This window comes from Mustelus asterias, unplaced genomic scaffold (assembly GCF_964213995.1).
Source record: "Mustelus asterias unplaced genomic scaffold, sMusAst1.hap1.1 HAP1_SCAFFOLD_1517, whole genome shotgun sequence".
Lineage (NCBI taxonomy): Eukaryota > Metazoa > Chordata > Chondrichthyes > Carcharhiniformes > Triakidae > Mustelus > Mustelus asterias.
The window spans coordinates 17,335-37,169 of record NW_027591462.1 but is presented as its reverse complement, the minus strand read 5'-3'; the positions used below and the strand labels follow the sequence as shown (position 1 = coordinate 37,169).

At 54.4% G+C, this 19,835-nt stretch overlaps 1 protein-coding gene across 1 annotated transcript in view; it reads left to right on the top strand.

Annotated features, from left to right (window-relative positions):
- The window catches only part of dnajc21 (DnaJ heat shock protein family (Hsp40) member C21), a 69,367-nt gene extending 50,228 nt beyond the window's left edge, over window positions 1-19,139 (top strand). The window contains exons 10-12 of the mRNA XM_078206466.1: window positions 2,894-3,093; window positions 4,549-4,630; window positions 18,781-19,139. Of these exons, the coding sequence (XP_078062592.1) occupies window positions 2,894-3,093; window positions 4,549-4,630; window positions 18,781-18,924 (426 nt within the window). The 3' untranslated portion in view covers window positions 18,925-19,139. The remainder of the gene's footprint in view (window positions 1-2,893; window positions 3,094-4,548; window positions 4,631-18,780) is intronic.
- The last annotated feature ends 696 nt before the right edge of the window (window positions 19,140-19,835 follow it).

The window sequence follows — 19,835 nt, the reverse complement described above, 5'->3', positions numbered from 1 at the left end:
GGTGGGGGGGGGGGGGGAGTGCGGTGGGGGGGGGGGGGGGAGTGCGGTGGGGGGGGGGGGGGGAGTGCGGTGGGGGGGGGGGGGGAGTGCGGTGGGGGGGGGGGGGAGTGCGGTGGGGGGGGGGGGGGGAGTGCGGTGGGGGGGGGGGGGAGTGCGGTGGGGGGGGGGGGGAGTGCGGTGGGGGGGGGGGGGAGTGCGGTGGGGGGGGGGAGTGCGGTGGGGGGGGGGAGTGCGGTGGGGGGGGGGAGTGCGGTGGGGGGGGGGAGTGCGGTGGGGGGGGGGAGTGCGGTGGGGGGGGGGTGGGGTGGGGGGGGGAGTGCGGTGGGGTGGGGTGGGGGGGGGAGTGCGGTGGGGTGGGGGGGGGGGTGGGGTGGGGTGGGGGGGGGGAGTGCGGTGGGGTGGGGTGGGGGGGGGGAGTGCGGTGGGGGTGTGGGGTGGGGGCGGAGTGCGGTGGGGGGGGGGGGGAGTGCGGTGGGGGGGGGGGAGTGCGGTGAGGGGGGGTGGGGTGGGGGAGTGCGGTGGTGGGGGGTGGGGTGGGGGGGGGAGTGCGGTGGGGGTGTGGGGTGGGGGGGGGAGTGCGGTGGGGGGGGGTGGGGTGGGGGGGAGTGCGGTGGGGGGGGGGGAGTGCGGTGGGGGGGGGGGGGGGAGTGCGGTGGGGGGGGGGGAGTGCGGTGGGGGGGGGGGAGTGTGGTGGGGGGGGGGGGGGGAGTGCGGTGGGGGGGGGGGAGTGCGGTGGTGGGGGGGGGGGGGGGGGGGAGTGCGGTGTTCGGGGGGGGGGGGGAGTGCGGTGGTCGGGGGGGGGGGGGAGTGCGGTGGTGGGGGGGGGGGAGTGCGGTGGGGGGGGGGGGGGGGGAGTGTGGGGGGGGAGTGTGGGGGGGGGGGGGGAGTGTGGGGGGGGGGGGCGGTGGTGGGGGTGGAGGCCAGGGGGGCGGGGGCGGGGGCACGCGGGGGGGGGGGGGGGAGGCCAGGGGGGCGGGGGCGCGCGGGGGGGGGAGGCCAGGGGGGCGGGGGCGGGGGCACGCGGGGGGGGGGGGAGGCCAGGGAAGGGGGGGGCGGGGGCGCGTGAGAGAGAGAGTGTTTTCCGTTGCCTGGGATCCAACACCCACCTCCACTCCGTCACTTTCATAAGAATCATAAGAACTCGGAGCAGGAGGAGGCCATTCAGCCCCTCGAGTCTGCTCCGCCATTCAATATAATCATGGCTGATCTTGTCTCTGCCTCAACTCCACTTTCCTGCCCGCTCTCCGTAACCCTTCAACCCCATTATTAATTAAACATCTGTCCATCTCCCCAAGTTTACTCAATGTCCCAGCATCCACCGTCCTCTGAGGAGTGAATACCACAGATTCACAACCCTCCGAGAGAAGTAGTTCCTCCTCATCTCTTTTAAATGCCCTTTATCCTAAAACTATGATCTCTTGTTCTAGATTGTCCCACACGAGGAAGTACCCGCTTTCTCAATACCTTTTGTCATCTTGTAAACCTCCATCAAATCTCCCCTCATTCTTCTAAACTCGATAGAGTATCGGCCTAAACTGCTCAATCTCTCTTCATTCGACAAACCCCTCATCTCTGGAATCAATCCAGTGAACCTCCTCTGAACTGCCTCCAATGCCACTGCATCTTTCCTTAAATACGGGGACCAAAACCGTACACAATATTCGGAGTGTGATCTCATTCATACTTTGCACAGTAGCAGCAACACTTCGTTACTTTTATATTCTATTCCTTTAGCTATAAATGCTAAACGTGCTTTACTTATAACTGGCTTTCTGTGACTCATGAGGGCGGCACGGTAGCGCAGTGGTTAGCACTGCTGCTTCACAGCTCCGGGGACCTGGGTTCAATTCCCGGCTCGGGTCACTGTCTGTGTGGAGTTTGCACATTCTCCTCGTGTCTGCGTGGGTTTCCTCCCACAGTCCAAAGATGTGCAGGTTAGGTCGATTGGCCATGTTAAAACTGCCCCTTCGTGTCCTGAGATGTGTAGGTTAGAGGGATTAGTGGGTAAAATATGTAAGGATATGGGGGTAGGGCCTGGGTGGGATTGTGGTCGGTGCAGACTCGATGGGCCAAATGGCCTCTTTCTGCACTGTAGGGTTTCTATGATTTCTATGAATGAGGACACCCAGATCCCTCTGCACTGAAGCACTCCAGCGTCTCTCTCCATTTAGATAATAAGTCGCCTTCCCATTTTTGCGATCAAAATGCATGACCTCACACTTATCCACCTTAAACTCCATCATTTTGGCCCATTCTCCGAACCTGTCCATATCCATTTGTAAATTGTTCATTCTTTACTGCCGTTTACCATCACACCGATTTAAGTGAGATTTGCAAATGTGGCTACAGAGCCTTCTATGCCTGAATCCAGGCTGTTAATATAGATTGTAAATAGCTGGGGCCCAAGGACCGAACCCTGTGGCACCCCCACTAGTTACTACTACCCGTCCAGAAATAAAAACATTTATCCCGACTCTGTCTTCTGTCGGTTATATGGTATTTGCTACCAAATAAACCTGTTGGACTTTAACCTGGTGTTGTTAAAACTCTTATTCTGTCGGTTAGCCAGTCTTCTGTCCAAACTAATAAATTACCGCGAGCCCCCTTCAAGACACTGAGCTATTTCCATCTGTGCCAGTGTCTGCACTGGGCCCACACTGGCTTACACTGTCGGGTTATATGTGCTGATACCCCTCTGAGAGTAGTTACCAGTTTGGTCACTTTGATGACACTGGCGTGCTGGTCTAGTTCCAGAAATCCATGTTAGTGCAAATGACCTTCGACCCTACCCAACGTGTTTCCAATACCCAGGAAAATCCGGCATGGTCTCAGTCGCGAGGATGCTGGATTTTGGACGTGCTGCCTGTTCAATTCATTGTGTTCACTCTCCTAGATGTTGAGTGAGAGTTTCCCTGAAGCCACCAACCCCCAAAGCCTCCCGTCCACAGTCACTCACTCGGAGAGGAGGAGCGGGACTGCAGAGGAGGAGAGAGTGAGTGAGAGCAGCAAACCTTGTCAGGAGCAGGAGTCGGACACAGCGGCGGAGCCACAGCAGCATGTCCCAGCAGGGGAAAGGATAGCAGCTTCACCGAGGTGAGGACTCGGCTAGACGCCTGGCTGGCTGAAACCCAGCACTGACTCAAACTCTCCACTATCAGTCCCTTTAAACAGGCCCAATCGGTGGTGAGGGCAGAGGGCGGGGACCCTGCGATCGGGGAGGGTGGAGGTCGGGCCCCCTGCGGTCGGGGAGGGCGGAGGTCGGGCTCCCTGCGGTCGGGGAGGGCGGGGCACCCTGCGGTCGGGGAGGGCGGAGGTCGGGCTCCCTGCGGTCGGGGAGGGCGGGGCACCCTGCGGTCGGGGAGGGCGGAGGACGGCCGCCCTGCGGTCGGGGAGGGTGGAGGGCGGGGCACCCTGCGGTCGGGGAGGGCGGAGGTCGGGTCCCTGCGGTCGGGGAGGGCGGAGGTCGGGGAGGGCGGAGGTCGGGTCCCTGCGGTCGGGGAGGGCGGAGGTCGGGTCCCTGCGGTCGGGGAGGGCGGAGGTCGGGTCCCTGCGGTCGGGGAGGGCGGGGCACCCTGCGGTCGGGGAGGGCGGAGGTCGGGCCCCCTGCGGTCGGGGAGGGCGGAGGTCGGGCCCCCTGCGGTCGGGGAGGGCGGAGGTCGGGCCCCCTGCGGTCGGGGAGGGTGGAGGTCGGGCCCCCTGCGGTCGGGGAGGGCGGAGGTCGGGCACCCTGCGGTCGGGGAGGGTGGAGGTCGGGCCCCCTGCGGTCGGGGAGGGCGGAGGTCGGGCCCCCTGCGGTCGGGGAGGGCGGAGGTCGGGCTCCCTGCGGTCGGGGAGGGCGGGGCACCCTGCGGTCGGGGAGGGCGGAGGACGGCCGCCCTGCGGTCGGGGAGGGCGGAGGTCGGGCCCCCTGCGATCGGGGAGGGCGGAGGTCGGGCTCCCTGCGGTCGGGGAGGGCGGGGCACCCTGCGGTCGGGGAGGGCGGAGGACGGCCGCCCTGCGGTCGGGGAGGGTGGAGGGCGGGGCACCCTGCGGTCGGGGAGGGCGGAGGTCGGGTCCCTGCGGTCGGGGAGGGCGGAGGTCGGGGAGGGCGGAGGTTGGGTCCCTGCGGTCGGGGAGGGCGGAGGTCGGGTCCCTGCGGTCGGGGAGGGCGGAGGTCGGGCCCCCTGCGGTCGGGGAGGGCGGAGGTCGGGTCCCTGCGGTCGGGGAGGGCGGAGGTCGGGTCCCTGCGGTCGGGGAGGGCGGAGGGCGGGGCACCCTGCGGTCGGGGAGGGCGGAGGTCGGGCACCCTGCGGTCGGGGAGGGCGGAGGTCGGGTCCCCTGCGGTCGGGGAGGGCGGAGGTCGGGCACCCTGCGGTCGGGGAGGGCGGAGGTCGGGTCCCTGCGGTCGGGGAGGGCGGAGGTCGGGTCCCCTGCGGTCGGGGAGGGCGGAGGTCGGGCCCCCTGCGGTCGGGGAGGGCGGAGGTCGGGTCCCTGCGGTGGCGGAGGTCGGGGAGGTCGGAGGTCGGTGGGTCATTGGCTCATTTTCAGATTTGTTCCCTTTTCTTACAGCTGTTTAAAATCGAAACGAGGGCAAAAAGGAAAAGAACGGAAGGACGGAGGGAAAGGAGCCGCTCGAGACACAGCTTCTCAGGTCAGTGCGTCTGAGGGTGGCAACCAGGAGACAGGAGGCAGCAGTGTGGGGGTAAGGGGAGAGGGGGGGTGGGGGAGACAGCGGGGTGGGGGTAAGGGGAGAGAGGGGGTGGGGGTAAAGGGAGAGGGGGTGGGGGAAGATGAGGGGAGTGTTGGGGGAGAGAGGAAGCTCGGGGGAGAGGTGGGGAAGTGGGCTGAGGGGGGTGGGGGTGAAACAGGAGGGGATTGGACTGAGGAGAGCCGGGGCGAGTTGTTGGGGAGGGGGTTGGGGGGAGGGCTGGCAGAGGGAGGGCTATGTTGGGGGTGGAGGGTCTTGTGGAGAAGGTGGACACCCAGTGAAGCCTGCTTCAAGCTCGCAGGAGATGGGGAGTGAAACACGAGATTCAGTTCCCGTGCGGAGGCTGTGGCACTCTCTCATTCTCCAGGAAGGTGCTGCACCATTCACTAAGACCCTGACTGCTTTTAACCCACTTTCCACCCTCTATAAGCCCAGCTTTTCCTGGTAAGATAACCCTCCATCTCCCACATCCCTGGTATCAGCCGAGTGAACTCTCTCTGAACTGCATCTAATGCATTTACGTCTTCCCTTAAACAAGGAGCCAACACTGTGCACAATATTCCAGTGCTGTCACCACTGCCCTGAACCACTGATGTGGAGGTGCTGGCGTTGGACTGGGGTAAACACAGTAAGAAGTTTAACAACACCAGGTTAAAGTCCAACAGGTTTATTTGGTAGCAAAAGTCACACAGGCTTTCGGAGCTGCAAGCCCCTTCTTCAGGTGAGTGGGAATTCTGTTCACAAACAGAGCATATAAAGACACAGACTCAATTTAAATTAAATTGAGTTTGTGTCTTTATACGCTCTGTTTGTGAACAGAATTCCCACTCACCTGAAGAAGGGGCTTGCAGCTCCGAAAGCCTGTGTGACTTTTGCTACCAAATAAACCTGTTGGACTTTAACCTGGTGTTGTGAGACTTCTTACTGTGTGAACCCTGAAGCATCACCTCGCTACTTTAATGTGGTGATGGTTATCACCGCAGCCAGGGTTATCTCCTGAACAAATCAAATCCAGTGGAACCTTGCCCCAATGACCCTCATTCTGAAAACAAGGTTAAACTCCTGATAAAGACTGTATTTCTTTTGGTAATTCATATCTTGGAAAGGATTTGGTCAATTCCTCTGCAATCACCTTTGGTATAATTTCCTGAAAAGCATTGCTTCTGTAAATCTGTCAACACCTCCATGACTGTCACTAAATCTTGATGCTATTTTTAGTCTTGGGGAGGAGTCATACACAATGTAACAGGACCCTGTTAAAAGCTTCCTCAAATGCCAGAACTGGAATTAACGGTACAGATTTCATTACTGCTTAAGACAACTTTCACGCCACACAAGTGCCAGACAATGGCCACCTTCAACAAGAGAGAATCTAACCATCACTCCTTGACATTCAATGGTTTTACCATTGCTGAATCCCCCACCATCACCATCCTGGGAGGGTCACCATTGACCAGAAACTGAACCGGACAAGCCATATAAATACTGTGGCCACCAGAACAGGTCAAAAGCTAGGAATCCTGCAGCAAGTAACTTGCCTCCTGACTCCCCAAAGCCTGTCCACCATCTACAAGGCACAAGTCAGGAGTGTGATGGAATACTCCCCACTTACCTGGATGGATGCAGCTCCAACAACACTCAAGAAGCTCAACACCATCCAGGACAAAACAGCCCCGCTTGATTGGCACCACATCCACAAACATTCACTCCCTCCACCGCTCAGTGTACAGTAGCAGCAGTGTGTACCATCTACAAGATATACTGCAGGAACTCATCAAGGCTCCTTAGGCAGCGCCTTCCAAACCCATAACCTCTACCATCTAGAAGGACAAGAGCAGCAGATACCTGGGAAGACCACCACCTGGAGGTTCCCCTCCGAGCCACTCACCATCCTGACTTGGAAATATATCGGCCGTTCCTTCACTGTCGCTGGGTCAGAATCCTGGAATTCCCTCCCTAACAGCACGGTGGATGTACCTACACCTCAGGGACTGCAGTGGTTCCAGAAGGCAGCTCACCGCCACCTTCCCAAGGGGCAATTGGGGATGGGCAATAAATACTGACCCAGCCAGGGTAATCCTCATTCCTTGAATGAACTTTAAAATGTTTTCCTATCACTTGACATGTAGTCCAGGCCAATGGAAATGTTCCTGTATCCTGGCATGAGTTTTCCTAATTCCCAAATGTCCAGCTATGAGCCGCTGTCAGAATGTCATTCCGGTATCCAGATTGGTGCACTCTCACCCACTGTTCCTCTGCCGGGACCTGCGGAGACCTCCATTCACACATTGTCTGAGAGTGCGGACATCCTGCACTGTGCTCTGTTTCAGGGGAGCTGTCTGCAATAACTGTTTCAACTCTGGGTCCAACTACTGTAACTTCACTAACTTCAAAGAACAAAATATCTCATTCAGCTCATTCGCTTTAATCTCCTCTTCCTGAGTAATCTTTTCATCGCTGAATCCTGCCAATTGTCCAGCACCCTCCCTGTCTCTGAGATTTGTCCTGTTTAAGCGGGTGTGTCTGTGACCTACAGACAATGCAGGATCTTTCTATACACCCGCTATGGATTGTGTTATAGCAGCCTGCTCCTCTGCAATGGGCATGCTCAATGCTAGCCACCCAGTGATATCATTCACTAGAATGAACTGAACCCCTTCTCTGCTGCCCCAACAACCCCCTGTTTACAAATCACCTTACATTTACATTATACAATTCATCAGGAGGCCATGGCACAGTGGTATTGTCACTGGGCTAGTAATCCAGATACCCAGGGTAATGCTCTGGGGACCCGGGTTCGAATCCCACCACGGCAGATGGTGAAATTTGAATTCAGTAAAAATCTGGAATTAAGAATCTACTGATGACCATGAACCCATTGTCAATGGTCGGAAAAACCCATCTGGGTCACAAATGTCCTTTAGGGAAGGGAATCTGCCGTCCTTACCCTGTCTGGCCTACATGTGACTCCAGTGCCACAGCAATGTGGGTGACTGTTAAATGCCGTCAGGGATGGGCAATAAATGCTGGCCCAGTAAACCTAACACTTCCATGAATTCTACTCACTGTCTGCTGCTATTAGGCAGGAAATTAGAGGCATAAATTGGAAGGAGGTTTTCTCAGGGAAATGTACAGAAGAAATGTGGCAAATTTTCAAGGAAAATTTGTCTGGAGCTCTGCACAGCAACGTTCCAATGAGACAGGGGAGTTATGGTAGGTCACAGGAACCATGGTGCATGAAAGCTGTAACGAATTTAGTTAAGAAGAAAAGAAAAGCCTACAAAAGGTTCAGGGAGCTAGGTAATGTTAGAAATCTAGAAGAGTATACGACTAGTAGGAAGGAACTTAAGAGGGAAATTAGAAGAGCCAGGAGGGGACATGAGAAGGCCTTGGCAGACAGGATAAAGGAAAACCCCAAGGCATTCTACAAGTATGTGAAGAGCAAGAGGATAAGATGTGAAGGAGTAGGACCTATCAAATGTGACGGTGGGAAAGTCTGTATAGAACCGGTAGAAATGGCAGAGGTACTCAATGAATACTTTACTTCAGTATTCACAGTGGAATAGGATCTTGATAGTTGCAGTGCAGACTTGCAGTGGACTGAGAAGATGGAGCATGTGGGCATTAGGAAAGAGGATGTGTTGAAACTTTTGAAAAGCATCAAGTTAGATAAATCACTGGGAGCGGATGGGATGTACCCCAGGTTACTGTGGGAGGCAAGGGAAGAGATTGCTGATCCTCTGGTGATGATCTTTGCATCATCAATGGAGACGGGAGAGGTTCCGGAGGATTGCGGATGTGGTTCTGTTACTCAAGAAAGGGAGAAGGGATAGCCCGGGAAATTATAGACCAGTGAGTCTAACCTGGTTGGTAAGTTGATGGAGAAGATCCTGAGAGGCAGGATTTATGAACATCTGGAGAAGAATAGTATGATCAGAAATAGCCAGCACGGCTTTGTCCAAGGCAGATCATGCCTTCCAAGCCTAATTGAATTTTTTGAAGATGTAACTAGACACATAGACAAGGGAAGAGCGGTAGATATAGTTTATATGGATTTCAGCAAGGCATTTGATAAGGTGCCCCATGCAAGGCTTATTGAGAAAGTGAGGGGGCATGGGATCCAAGGGGACATTGCCTTGTGGATTCAGAACTGGCTTGCCCACAGAAGACAAAGAGTGGTTGTAGATGGGTCTTTTTCAGCATGGAGGTTGGTCACCAGTGGAGTGCCCCAGGGATCTGTTCTGGGACCCTTGCTATTTGTGATTTTTATAAATGACCTGGGTGAGGAAGTGGAAGGATGGGTTGGCAAGTTTGCTGATGACACAAAGGTTGGTGGTGTTGTGGATAGTGTAGAGGGATGTCAGCAGTTGCAACGAGACATCAATAAGATGCAAGACTGGGCGGAGAAGTGGCAGATGGACTTCAACCCAGATAAGTGTGTGGTGGTTCATTTTGGCAGGTCGAATAGGATGAAAGAATATAATATTAAGGGTAAGACGCTTGGCAGTGTGGAAGATCAGAAGGATCTTGGGGTCCGGGTTCATAGGACGCTCAAAGCAGCGTCGCAGGTAGAGGCTGTGGTTAAGAAGGCGTATGGAATACTGGCCTTCATCAATAGAGGAATTGAGTTTAGAAATTGGGAGATAATGCTGCAGCTGTATAGTACTCTGGTCAGACCCCACCTGGAGTACTGTGCCCAGTTCTGGTCGCCTCATTACAGAAAGGATGTGGAAGCCATAGAAAGGGTGCAGAGGAGATTTACAAGGATGTTGCCTGGATTAGGCGGCATGCCTTATGAGGATAGGTTGAGAGAGCTAGGTCTTTTCTCCTTGGAGAAGTGAAGGATGAGAGGTGACCTGATAGAGGTGGATAAGATGTTGAGAGGTATTGATAGAGTGGATTCTCAGAGGCTTTTACCCAGGGCTGAAATGTTTGTCACGAGAGGTCACAGGTTTAGGGTGCTGGGGAGTAGGTATAGAGGAGATGTTAGGGTTAAGTTTTTCACTCAGAGGGTGGTGGGTGGGTGGAATCGGCTGCCGGTAGTGGTGGAGGCGGATTCGATAGGGTCTTTTAAAAGACTTTTGGATAAGTTCATGGAAGTTCGTAAGATAGAGGGTTATAGGTAAGCCTAGTAGGTAGGGACATGTTCGGCGCAACTTGTGGGCCAAAGGGCCTGTTTGTGCTGTAGCTTTTCTATGTTTCTATGTTCTAACCCTTCTGGGCAGCAGATGGCACTATCCCATCACAATAATGTTTGGCTAACGTCTGTATCCTTTAACAGCTTCTCTCACTAAACATAAGAACTAGGAGCAGGAGTAGGCCATCTGGCCCCTCGAGCCTGCTCCACCATTCAATAAGATCATGGCTGATCTTTTTGTGGACTCAGCCCCACTTACCCGCCCGCTCACCATAACCCTTAATTCCTTCACTGTTCAAAAATGTATCTATCCTTGCCTTAAAAACATTCAATGAGGTAGCCTCAACTGCTTCACTGGGCAGGGAATTCCACAGATTCACAACCCTTTGTGTGAAGTTCCTCCTCAACTCAGTCCTAAATCTGCTCCCCCTTATTTTGAGGCTATGCCCCCTAGTTCTAGTTTCACTCGCCAGTGGAAACAACTTCCCTGCTTCTATCTTATCTATTCCCTTCATATTCTTATATGTTTCTTTAAGATCTCCCCTCATTCTTCTGAATTCCAATGAGTATAGCCCCAGTCTACTCAGTCTCTCCTCATAAGCCAATCCTCTCAACTCTGGAATCAACCTCGTGAATCTCCTCTGCACCCCCTCCAATGCCAGTATATCCTTTCTCAAATAAGGAGACCAAAACTGTACACAGAACTCCAGGTGTGGCCTCACCAGCACCTTATACAGCTGTAACATAACCTCGCTGTTTTTAAACTCCGTCCCTCTAGCAATGAAGGACAAAATTCCATTTGCCTTCTTAATTACCTGCCGCACCTGCAAACCAACTCCTTGAGATTCCTGCACAAGGACACCCAGGTCCCTCTGCACAGCAGCATGCTGCAATTTTTCACCATTCAAATAATAGTCCATTTTGCTGTTATTCCTACCAAAATGGATGACCTCACATTTACCAACATTGTACTCCATCTGCCAGACCCTCGCCCACTCACTTAGATTATCTATATCCCTTTGCAGCCTTTCAGCGTCCTCTGCACACTTTGCTCTTCCATTCATCTTAGTGTCATCTGTGAATTTTGACACACTACACTTGGTCCCCAACTCCAAATCATCGATGTAAATCGTAAACAATTGCGGTCCCAACACTGATCCCTGAGGAACACCGCTAGTCACTGATCGCCAACCAGAAAAACTCCCATTTACCCCCACTCTTTGCTTTCTGTTAGTTAACCAATCCTCTATTCATGCTAATACATTACCCATAACACCGTGCAGCTTTATCTTATGTAGCAGTCTTTGGTGCGGCACCTTGTCAAATGCCTTCTGGAAATCCAGATACACCAGATAAACACGGACACCTCCCCTTCACAACACGGACACCTCCCCTTCACAACACGGACACCTCCCCGTCGCAACACGGACACCTCCCCTTCACAACACGGACACCTCCCCTTCACAACACGGACACCTCCCCTTCACAACACGGACACCTCCCCTTCACAACACGGACACCTCCCCGTCGCAACACGGACACCTCCCCTTCACAACACGGACACCTCCCCTTCACAACACGGACACCTCCCCGTCGCAACACGGACACCTTCCCTTCACAACACGGACACCTTCCCTTCGCAACACGGACACCTCCCCGTCGCAACACGGACACCTCCCCGTCGCAACACGGACACCTCCCCGTCGCAACACGGACACCTCCCCTTCGCAACACGGACACCTCCCCTTCGCAACACGGACACCTCCCCTTCGCAACACGGACACCTTCCCTTCGCAACACGGACACCTTCCCTTCGCAACACGGACACCTTCCCTTCGCAACACGGACACCTTCCCTTCGCAACACGGACACCTTCCCGTCGCAACACGGACACCTTCCCGTCGCAATACGGACACCTTCCCTTCGCAACACGGACACCTTCCCGTCGCAACACGGACACCTTCCATTCACAACACGGACACCTCCCCTTCACAACACGGACACCTCCCCTTCGCAACACGGACACCTCCCCTTCGCAACACGGACACCTTCCCTTCACAACACGGACACCTTCCCTTCACAACACGGACACCTTCCCGTCGCAACACGGACACCTTCCATTCACAACACGGACACCTCCCCTTCGCAACACGGACACCTTCCCTTCGCAACACGGACACCTTCCCTTCGCAACACGGACACCTTCCCTTCGCAACACGGACACCTTCCCTTCGCAACACGGACACCTTCCCTTCGCAACACGGACACCTTCCCTTCGCAACACGGACACCTCCCCTTCACAACACGGACACCTTCCCTTCACATACCTCCCTAACCTCTCCTTTAGAATGACCTTGGCTCGGTTGTGAACACATTCCCACCTCTCTGGCTGCCAATTCTTTACAAGTCTGTGTACCCGAGTCTCTGAGCCCTCTCCACTCAAACTCAGAACTATTCTTCTCATAGAACCATAGAATTCCTACAGTACAGAAGAGCCCATTTGGTCCATCGAGTCTGCATTGACTCTCTGATAGAGTATCTTACCCAGGCCCTGTCCCCAAAACCCCATGCATTTACCTGAGCTAGTCCCCCTGACACTAAGGGGCAATTTATCACGGCCAATCCACCTAACCCACACATCTTTGGACGTTGGGAGGAAACTGGAGCACCCGGAGGAATGTCTCCTTTATTCAAAGTTTCACTCTGTTTCCCTGGATTTGCACACTGCCATGTTGGCGAGGCGTGAACGTTCTGTTCATCCTGAGAGTGATGCTGAGTCTTAAACTCCACAAGGGAAGAGGAAAGCTCTCCACGCCTGACTAAACGACATCACCAGCCAGGCACGGGGGCAGAGCTGGCCAATCGGCACGGGGGGAGAGCTGACCAATCGGCACGGGGGGAGAGCTGGCCAATCGGCACGGGGGGAGAGCTGACCAATCGGCACGGGGGCAGAGCTGGCCAATCGGCACGGGGGGAGAGCTGGCCAATCGGCACGGGGGGAGAGCTGACCAATCGGCACGGGTGGAGAGCTGACCAATCGGCACGGGGGGAGAGCTGGCCAATCGGCACGGGGGGAGAGCTGTATAGAGCCCACACTCCAGGCCTCAATCTGGTGTGAGGAAGGACAGAACCTCTCGAGGGCCAGAGAAAACTCTGATGGAGAGAGCGCTTGTACTCCCAGACTGTGATTCAATCGCAGAGGAGGATGGTGCGTGAGGAAATCCCCCAACTCCCTGGAAAGGTGATCTTGGACTCCCAGCAAGCGTGAACAAAGTCAAAACCGCTGTTAAACATGTGAGGAATGGAAAAGCCTCAGGAGTGGACGGGATTCCAGCGGAGAATTTCAAACTTGGAGGAGAGGAGATCACCGTCATCTCCATCAGCTGTTCCTGAAAGTCCGGAGCAGATCGGGAATTCCTGCCCACCTCAGGGATACCGTCATCACCACCATCTTCGAGAGAGGAGACAAAGAGGACAGTGGCAACTACCGAGGATTCTTCCTACATCCATCACCGGGAAGATTATCGCCTGAATCCTCGCTGGCCGCTTTCTCACAGTCTCTGAATTAATCCTTCCGGAAAGCCAGTGTGGCTTCCAACCAAACCATGGAACGGCGCTAATGACTCACTGCTCGACAACTTCGAGAGAAATATCAGGAGCAACATCGGCCACTCCACACAGCCTTCATCAATCTGACCAAAACTCCCAGCCAATCAGGAGGTGCTAGGACCACGCCTAACGCTGACTGTCCAGAGATATTCTTCAGCCTCTCCGACTCCCCCACCACAAGATGTCGGCGACAGGCTTCACGACAGAGATAAGGCCGAAACCTTGGAGTCAGGACTGGAGCCGAGCAGCGATGTGTCATCACCCCACCCTTCACTCCATCTTCATCACCCCACCCTTCACTCCATCTTCATCACCCCATCCTTCACTCCATCTTCATCACCCCATCCTTCACTCCATCTTCATCACCCCATCCTTCACTCCATCTTCATCACCCCACCCTTCACTCCATCTTCATCACCCCACCCTTCACTCCATCTTCATCACCCCACCCTTCACTCCATCTTCATCACCCCATCCTTCACTCCATCTTCATCACCCCACCCTTCACTCCATCTTCATCACCCCACCCTTCACTCCATCTTCATCACCCCATCCTTCACTCCATCTTCATCACCCCACCCTTCACTCCATCTTCATCACCCCACCCTTCACTCCATCACCCCACCCTTCACTCCATCTTCATCACCCCACCCTTCACTCCATCTTCATCACCCCACCCTTCACTCCATCTTCATCACCCCACCCTTCACTCCACCTTCATCACCCCATCCTTCACTCCATCTTCATCACCCCATCCTTCACTCCATCTTCATCACCCCACCCTTCACTCCATCTTCATCACCCCACCCTTCACTCCACCTTCATCACCCCATCCTTCACTCCATCTTCATCACCGTCGTTCAGCCGAGGTGGATAATCATGCTCGTTATCCAGTGATCAGTCACTGAGGAAGACTTTAGACAGTTCATTCTGTCTTGCTCCTTTCTCTTTCTGATGTTCTCTATTCTGTCCCTATTTCTTTGCTTTATTTTCCCCAGCTGAACGGTGCCACGGTTAGTTTGCATTCCCTGCCCCCGGCCACAGAATCTGCGAGGGTATCAGAGCTGTTGGACAGTTGCAATTACTGGGGATCCCCATAACTGGTGCAGTCACAATCACCCCCTCCTGTCCCTGAGCACAGAACAAATCTGATCTACCCTCTGTCCCAACCGATGTGACCGTGTCCTGGAGCTGTGTGTGTTTCAGTAACCTATCCCTCGCTGATTACAAACTAGCTCATCAAGTCTGAGATCCTCGAGTGTCGATGTGGCTTGCTGTCGATCTCACCAGAGCCCACCTGGTACAGCTGCAACACATCACCCACACTAACTGGGACAGTGCCTGCAGGCTCGACCTCGCTTACTCTCCCTATCCTGTAAGCTGGGGCTCACTGCACCCCCCCCCCCCCTTCCCCCGGGGACAGTGTGTGGGGTCCGGGACCCCCTCCCTCCCCCGGGATAGTGTGTGGGCTCCGGGACCCCCTCCCACCCCGGGACAGTGTGTGGGGTCCGGGACCCCCTCCCTCCCCCGGGATAGTGTGTGGGCTCCGGGACCTTCTCTCTCTGGGTCAGTGTGTGGGGTCCGAGACCCCCTCTCTCTCTGGGTCAGTGTGTGGTGTCCGGGACCCCCTCTCTCTGGGTCAGAGTGTGGGGTCCGGGACCCCCTCTCTCTGGGTTAATGTGTGGGGTCTGGGACCCCCTCTCTCTGGTTAGTGCGTGGGGTCTGGGACCCCCTCTCTCTGGGTCAGTGTGAGGGGTCCGGGACACCCTCTGGGTCAGTGTGTGGGATCCGGGATCCCCTCTCTCTGGGTCAGAGTGTGAGGTCCGGGACCCCCTCTCTCTGGGTCAGAGTGTGGGGTCCGGGACCCCCTCTCTCTCTGGGTCAGTGTGTGGGGTCCGGGACCCTCTCTCTCTGGGTCAGTGTGTGGGGTCCGGGAACACCTCTCTCTGGGTCAGTGTGTGGGGTCCGGGACCCCCTCTCTCTCTGGGTCAGTGAGTGGGGTCCGGGACCCCCTCTCTCTGGGTCAGTGTGTGGGGTCCGGGACCCCCTCTCTCTGGATCAGTGTGTAGGGTCTGGGACCCTCTCTCTCTGGGTCAGTGTGTGGGGTCCGGGACCCTCTCTCTCTCTGGGTCAGTGTGTGGGGTCCGGGACCCTCTCTCTGGGTCAGTGTGTGGGGTCCGGGACCCTCTCTCTCTGGGTCAGTGTGTAGGGTCTGGGACCCTCTCTCTCTGGGTCAGTGTGTGGGGTCCGGGACCCTCTCTCTCTCTGGGTCAGTGTGTGGGGTCCGGGACCCTCTCTCTCTCTGGGTCAGTGTGTGGGGTCATAAGAACATAAGAAATAGGAGCAGGAGTAGGCCATCTGGCCCTTCGAGCCTGCCCCGCCATTCAACAAGATCTTGGCTGATCTGAAGTGAATCAGTTCCACTTACCCGCCTGCTCCCCATAACCCCTAATTCCCTTATCGATCAGAAAACTATCTACCCGTGATTTAAACATATTCAACGAGGAAGCCTCCACCACTTCAATGGGCAGAGAATTCCAGAGATTCACTACCCTCTGAGAGAAGAAGTTCCCCCTCAACTCTGTTCTGAACCGGCCCCCCCTTATTTTGAGGCTGTGCCCTCTAGTTCTGGTTTCCTTTCTAAGTGGAAAGAATCTCTCCACCTCTACCCTATCCAGCCCCTTCATTATCTTATATGTCTCTATAAGATCACCCCTCATCCTTCTAAACTCCAACGAGTACAGACCCAATCTGTTTAATCTCTCCTCATAAGCTACACCCCTCATCTCCGGTATCAACCTGGTGAACCTTCTCTGCACTCCCTCCAAGGCCAATATATCCTTTCGCAAATAAGGGGACCAAAACTGCACACAGTACTCCAGTTGCGGCCTCACCAGTGCCTTGTACAGTTGCAGCAAGACCTCCCTGCTTTTATATTCTATCCCCCTCGCGATAAAGGCCAACATTCCATTTGCCTTCTTGATCACCTGCTGCACCTGCAGACTGAGTTTTTGCGATTCGTGCACAAGGACCCCCAGGTCCCTCTGCACAGTCGCACGATGTAATTTTTCTCCATTTAAATATTATTCCAATTTACTATTATTTCTTCCAAAGTGGATAACCTCACATTTGCTAACGTTATATTCCACCTGCCAGATCCTCGCCCACTCGCTCAGCCTATCCAAATCTCTCTGCAGACTTTCCGCGTCCTCCACGCAATTCGCTTTCCCACTCACCTTCGTGTCATCAGCAAACTTGAATACCCTACATTCAGTCCCCTCCTCCAGATCATCTATGTAAATGGTAAACAATTGAGGCCCCAGCACCGATCCCTGCGGCACGCCACTGGTCACCAACTGCCAACCAGAAAAGCACCCATTTATCCCAACTCTCTGCTTCCTGTTAGATAGCCAATCCCCAATCCACGCCAACACCTTACCCCTAACTCCGTGTACCCCAATCTTCTGCAGCAACCTTTTGTGAGGCACCTTATCGAACGCCTTCTGGAAATCTAAAAACACCACATCCACCGGTTCCCCTCTGTCAACTGCACTAGTGACATCTTCATAAAAGTCCAGTAGATTCGTCAAACACGACTTTCCCTTCATGAATGCATGCTGCGTCTGCTTGATCGAACCATTCTTATTCAGGTGCTCTGTTATTTCCTCTTTAATAATGGACTCTAGCATCTTCCCAACTACGGACGTTAAGCTAACCGGCCTGTAGTTACCCGCCTTTTGTCTACTTCCTTTTTTAAACAGCGGCGTAACAGTAGCTGTTTTCCAGTCAGCCGGCACTACCCCAGAGTCCAGCGAATTTTGATAAATTACTACTAACGCATCTGCTATTACCTCAGCCATTTCTTTCAGTACCCTGGGATGCATTCCATCCGGGCCCGGGGACTTGTCTACCTTCAGTCCTATTAGTCTACCAAGCACCACCTCCTTAGTAACAGTAATTGTATTAAGGACCTCCCCTCCCACCAACTCTCGATCTCTAATATTCGGCAAACTATTTGTGTCTTCCACCGTGAAGACCGACACAAAGAACTTATTTAAAGTCTCAGCCATTTCCTCATTTTCCACTATTAAATCCCCCCTCTCATCTTCCAAGGGTCCAACATTCACTCTAGCCACTCTATTCCTTTTTATATACTTGTAAAAACTTTTACTATCATTTTTTATATTTTGAGCTAGTTTAGTTTCATAATCTATCTTTCCTTTCTTAATCGCTTTCTTAGTCGTTCTTTGCTTTTCTTTAAAGCTTTCCCAATCCACTAATTCTCCACTATTTTTGGCCACTCTGTACGCATCTGATTTTATTTTAATACTCTCCTTTATTCCCTTCGTTATCCACGTCCGGTTATCCTTTTTCTTACAGTCCTTCTTTATCACCGGAATATATTTTTGCTGAGTACTTAAAAAAATCTCCTTAAAAATCCTCCACTGTTCCTCAGCTGTCCTACCTACCAGTCTGCTCGCCCAGTCTACATTAGCCAATTCCACCCTCATCCTATCGTACTCCCCTCTGTTCAAGCAGAGGACACTGGTTTGGGACCCTATTTTCTCACCCTCCATCTGTATCAGAAATTCCACCATATTATGATCACTCATCCCAAGAGGATCCTTCACAAGAAGATCCTTAATCCTACCTGTCTCATTACACAGTACCAGATCTAAGATAACTTGCTCTCTCGTAGGTTCTGTAACATACTGTTCAATGAAACTATCCCGACAGCATTCCAAGAACTCTTCCTCAAGCCCTCCACGTCCAATTTGAGTCGACCAATCAATATGTAGGTTAAAATCCCCCATGATTATTGCCGTGGGGTCTCTCTCTCTCTCTCTGGGTCAGCGTGTGGGGTCCGGGACCCCCTCTCTCTGGGTCAGCGTGTGGGGTCCGGGACCCCCTCTCTTTGGGTCAGTGTGTGGGATCCGGGACCCCCTCTCTCTGGGTCAGTGTGTGGGGTCCGGGACCCCCTCTCTCTGGGTCAGTGTGTGGGGTCCGGGACCCCCTCTCTCTGGGTCAGTGTGTGGGGTCCGGGACCCCCTCTCTCTGGGTCAGTGTGTGGGGTCCGGGACCCCCTCTCTCTGGGTCAGCGTGTGGGGTCCAGGACCCCCTCTCTTTGGGTCAGTGTGTGGGGTCCGGGACCCCCTCTCTCTGGGTCAGTGTGTAGGGTCCGGGACCCCCTCTCTTTGGGTCAGTGTGTGGGGTCCGGGACCCCCTCTCTTTGGGTCAGTGTGTGGGGTCCGGGACCCCCTCTCTTTGGGTCAGTGTGTGGGGTCTATATTTGTGTGTAGTGCGTGATGGGGATGTCAGTGATGTTGTGAATCTCTTGTCTCCATAGGCGGCTGTGATTCGCTGTGAGGCCTGTGATACTCCCTTTACCTCGAGAAACAAGCTGTTTGAACACCTGAAGCTGACGGGGCACGCAATGGTACAGCAGAGAGCCAAGAACCAAACTAAAACAGGGAACCGCAGGAATCGATAGGATAGCAGGCAGACACTTTAGACACACTGGGATGTGGGGGGAGAGGGGCCTGGCTCACTTCACTGGATTGAGATGAGGAGGACAGTGAATGATGGGATTGTGTGGTTCTGAATCTCCCTCCCCCCGCACCCCACTCTGAACACTGGAAACACCAGCAGACGCCCAGATCCCGCTACTCTGGACTGTTTATTTATAAAATGCTTTTTCTATTCTGATAGCAGCACTGGATTGAATTTTGTATTCTCTTGTTCTGACGCTTCACCCAGCTTCTACCCCAGTGTCTGTAAATACTGTTCATCCAATGATTCCACTCCAAATAGCCACTCATTAAATCATAAAAATCCTACTCTAGTCGGTCTTGTGGCAATGGAAAACCAGAACCCATGTTCACAAAAGAACCAGGACGGCACGATGGCGCAGTGGTTAGCACTGCTGCCTCGCAGCGCCAGGGACCCGGGCTCGATGCCCGGCTTGGGTCACTGTCTGTGTGGAGTCTGCACGTTCTCCCCGTGTCTGCGTGGGTTTCCTCCGGGTGCTCCGGTTTCCTCCCACAGTCTGAAAGACGTGCTGGTTAGGGTGCATTGACCCGAACAGGCGCCGGACTGTGGCAACTAGGGCATTTCACAGTAACTTCATTGCAGTGTTAATGTAAGCCTTACTTGTGACTAATAAACTTTAAACCAATAACACTGAGCTGGCAGATTCATAATGGGCTGAATGGCCTCCGGTACAGTGTGAATGCAGCAACATTCACAATGGGCTGAATGGCCTCCGGTACAGTGTGAATGCAGCAACATTCTCAATGGGCTGAATGGCCTCCGGTACAGTGTGAATGCAGCAACATTCAGCTGAGTAAATAGCAGTGTTAATGTTCACAGACACATGGGTTAAACCCATCGCATGCCCAGTGG